The sequence below is a fragment of the Meleagris gallopavo genome, chromosome 13 (assembly GCF_000146605.3).
Source record: "Meleagris gallopavo isolate NT-WF06-2002-E0010 breed Aviagen turkey brand Nicholas breeding stock chromosome 13, Turkey_5.1, whole genome shotgun sequence".
In the NCBI taxonomy this organism is placed as follows: Eukaryota; Metazoa; Chordata; class Aves; order Galliformes; family Phasianidae; genus Meleagris; species Meleagris gallopavo.
In genome coordinates, this window is record NC_015023.2 from 10,108,367 (window position 1) to 10,112,503 (window position 4,137).

The following is a 4,137-nucleotide window of genomic DNA, read 5'->3' on the forward strand; positions in this document are numbered from 1 at the left end:
CTTGGAGCTCAACAGGCTGTACGGTCATCTCCAACCACAGCCGTTCTTTGCGCCCCACAGACCAGGCCCAGGAGGAATTCCTGGAGCTGCTGGAGCTGCTGGCGGCCCACGCTCGCACCTACGTCCCGTCTCTCACCGCCATGGAGGAGTTCCATGTCAGCCTGTCGCAGAGCGTGGTGCTGCGCTACCACTGGATCAACCCCTTCATGCAGAGCCTCAAGGAGCGCCTGGCCTCCTTCCACAGGTGGGGACAGCTGAGCCCCAGGGCAGCTGCTGTGGGCCTCTCATCCCACTCTTATCAGGGCCTGTTGTGGTAGAATCATAGAATCATAGAACGGCCTGGGTTGAAAAGGACCACAATGATTATCTGGTTCCAACCCCCTGCTATGTGCAGGTCGCCAACCAGCAGCCCAGGCTGCCCAGAGCCACATCCAGCCTGGCCTTGAATGCCTCCAGGGATGGGCAACCGCCACCTCCTTGGGCAACCCGTTCCAGTGCCTCACCACCCTCTGTGTGAAAAACTGCCTCCTAAAATCCAACCTAAACCTCCCCTGTCTCAGTTTAGGACGAGAGGAAATGGTTTCAAACTAAAACAGGGGAGATGTAGACTGGATATAAGGAAGGAGTTCTTTACACTAAGATTGGTGAGGCAGTGACACAGTGGTGCCCCATCCCTGCAGACAGCCAGGGTCAGGCTGGAGGGACTTTGAGCGCTGATGGAGCTGTGGTGTCCCTGCTCATTGCAGGGAGTGGGACCAGATGGCCTGTAGGTGTCCCTTCAACCCAAACAGTTCTATGATTCTATTAAATTCCATCCCTTCTCCATCTTCTGTTTGTGTTTGGTTTTGTTTTTGCTTTTTTTTCCCTAGCTGAAACTGTTTCTTTCTCACTTTAGGTTCTTCTGTGTGGCTGACCGAGTGAAGGTGTACACCAACCAGAACAAAACCAGGTGAGTGAGCAGAGGGGCACAGTGCCAGGCAGGTGGGAGCGGAGAGCTGCCCGTGCCATCCCACACCATGGCAGGGAACTCCATGGAGGGGCAGATCCTGAAGTTTCAGATCGTTGTCCAAGCCCCTTCCAGCAGCGCTCTGAGGTGCGTAGGTTTTTAGCTTCTTCATCAGTTCTCTGCAAGCTGTTATTTTCTCGTGGGGACTGAACCTCAGGCTGCAGAATTTCAGCCTTCTGAAGTTAGGAGGAGGGACGTGTTCCCAACGTGGCCCGAGGCAGCCTTTCTGCTGGGGTTGGGTGATGCTGCAGCTTCACATCCGCACTGCCAGAGAGACAGCCCTGCACACTGCTGTGCTGATCTCGTTGGTTCTGTGGTTGCACAGATCCCCGTGCCAGCTGGGAGAGTGGGTGGGGGAATGAGCAGCCTGGGGCCAGCAGAGTGGAGGCCACCTCTTTGGCAGCAGTGCCAGCTTATGCTGATGGTGAAATTGCATTGTGAGTCTTCAAAGGGCTGGAGACAAACAGCTCTGACAGCGCTAACTCACCTGGGTGCCAGCTCAGAAGCCTGATGGTGCTGCTTCCAGTTTAACAAAATTAAGCAATTTAAATACCAAAGCACATTAAAGAGAAAGGTGATTAAAATTATGAAAAGCTGCTGAATCTAATGGGAATGGAAAACCACATCAGCCGTGGGCAGGAGGAAGCAGGTCTTTGAGGAAGACTTGTCCACCCTCCCGTCTTGCGGTCAGACGCAGGCATATGAGAAGTGTCACCACTACGGTCCCCATGAGGAACCTCTGTCACAGCACTTCCCCATCCACACTGTTCTCAGCTGGTGCTTTGCAGCCACTTCCTCTCCATTGTACAACTCCTGTAGCAACCTCCATCCTCTCAAAGCCATACTGCTCTTGCACAGGGCTCTGCTGAGATACTCACATGTGTTCTGGTCTTTGTTTAGGACCTTTGTAGGTTTGGAAGTTTCTACTGGACATTTCCAGCTGCTGGAATTGGTCTCAGAGGTGGACAAGGTTATGGAGGAATATGACCTCCCCCTATTCTACAAGGTGAGGCCTTTTCCTGCTGGTCTGGAGGTGCTGTCTGGTTCCCTGGGAGGGGTTGGGGCCTGTCTGGTCTGTGCAATGTTCAACCTCAAAGAAACAGGAAAGGAGAAATTGGGCTCTGAAATGGTTTCCCATGGGCCCATCAGTGACATTCACAGCTAACACCCTGAACAGGATCTTGCTGAGAATGGGACTTGCACAAGTATGACTTCTGTTTTGTGCCCTGTATGGGAGAGCAAGGATGTTAACTAACTGGTGCCCTCCGGGAGTGGGGCTGAGTCAGGGAGGACCCTCATTTCCAGCGCTGTCACATTTCAGCTCTGCAACCACTGATCTGGCTTTGGGGGCTCCCTGCTTTGCAATCCTCCTGCCCATGAATGCAGAGCACTCCAAGATCCCGGACAGGGCAGCACCGCACCGAATCTCCCACTGCACTCAGCAGAGCCTCCTCTCATCCTTGTGATCCAATCCCTGCTTTATCTTCAGGACCCATCGTTCCACATCAGCATGGCCTGGTGCGTCGGGGACCTGAGTGGCAGCCTGGAGGGGCAGTGTCTGCAGGAGCTCCAGGTGTGTCCCCACATGGGCACGGGGGAGGGCCAAGCAGAGGGAGTTTGCTTCTGTGAGGCAAACTCAGCTTGACTGAAAGAACAGAGGCTTTGGGGGGGACAAAGGGAGGCAGTGAGTTGAGTCACCTTCCTGAAGAACAGCCACAAACCTGTCTCTGACTCGGTTCTGGGATGGAGCAGCCGACTTCCCCCTCCAGCAGCCAGCCCACCCACCATCCTTGTGCTCACTCCTACCCCTGCTTGTGTTTTTCAGGACATTGTGGACAGGTTTGAGGACTCGGCGCGCATTCTGCGTGTCCAATGGGAGCAAATCCGCTGCAAGTCAGGCAACAAGTTCTTCTCCTTCCCCTTGAGGTAGGACCTGATGGGGCTGTGCACCTCAGAGCCCAAAGAAAGACCTGCTGTTCAACAAAGAGCCGTTCTCCAGCACAGCTCCAAACACTGGGGGCTGCCACACGCCTCCCACGCTCTTCTTGTCTGCTCAGCAGCTGTGGGAAGTTTGTGGTCTCAAGCCACGCAACTTCCAAGTCTGAGTTGTTGGCTAAAGAAATGTGTGTTTGCAGATTTCTTACAGCGGCATGCTGTCAGCAGCCAGGATGTGCTGCAGTCAGCATTGGTGGCTCCAGTCAGAGCTGCTAATTTTGCTGATTTTTAAAAAGAAAAAAAAACAACAAAAAAACCCCTCTCTAAAAGCTGTAGATGCCTTATGTTTAGGAGAAGGGAGGTCGCGTGGGAAGCGCTTGCTGAAGGCAGCTTGTCTGGCACAGTTGGAAGAGGCACTGTCATTGTCTGGGAGGCTCAGAGCTGACTGCTGAGCTCAGTTGTAGCTCTGAAAAACAAGAGGCAGGGATGCAGCAGGGCATCTCCCTCCCGTAACCCAGCCCACAGAAACTCCTGGGTCACATCTGCGGCCCTCTCAGAGATCCCGTCGCCAAGACTGAATCGTGGCGACTGAATCTTGGCGGAGAGGCTTTTGCAACGACGACTTTAAGGTTATTTGTGTCAAAAGGCCGTGTTCGCAGCGCTGCTCCCTGCCGTCGTGTTACGGCGAGCCCAAGAGAGGGCGCTGTCGGCTCTCGCACCGCGGCCCGGTGGGCGTTCTCGCTCGGCCGGGGGGTGGCACGGGGGCTTCTCCATAAAGCGGCACCCACCGCGCAGGGCTGTCCCTGCGCTGCCCGTGGGCGGACTTTTGTCCTCGGGAAAAGGCCCCTTCTGTCCTTTGTTCCTGCTGCGCTGCCCTCCATCTTTCGTCCCGCGTTTGTTGATGAAAGGCTGCGAGCAGTCTTCCGAGCAGTAAAACGTGTCTCACAGCGTTGTTTCTGTGCTGTGTCTGAGCCGCTCCGCCTCTGATGCGCCGTCGGCTCCGAACGAGGCGATGCCTGCGGCGCTCCTGGGAGCGGAGTGCGCGAAGAGCATCGCAGCGCGGCACGGCCCGCATCCCTCACGGCCACGGGGCGCGTCTCCCAGGCCCGTGCCTGCCAGCCGCCCTGCAACAGCGGGTTTTACATTAACCAAACTCCCGGGGGGAGCGGGAGGGAGAAGCGGCAAAAGCGGCGCGT

At 55.6% G+C, this 4,137-nt stretch overlaps 1 protein-coding gene across 1 annotated transcript; it reads left to right on the top strand.

Annotated features, from left to right (window-relative positions):
* Window positions 1-5: 5 nt before the first annotated feature.
* Window positions 6-3,246, top strand: USB1 (U6 snRNA biogenesis phosphodiesterase 1; the record flags this gene model as incomplete). The annotated part of the gene is made up of 5 exons (XM_010718013.3): window positions 6-244; window positions 896-949; window positions 1,907-2,012; window positions 2,496-2,579; window positions 2,832-3,246. Coding segments are annotated over 5 exons (588 nt in total), but the record flags the coding sequence as incomplete, so codon positions are not given.
* Between the last annotated feature and the right edge of the window lie 891 nt (window positions 3,247-4,137).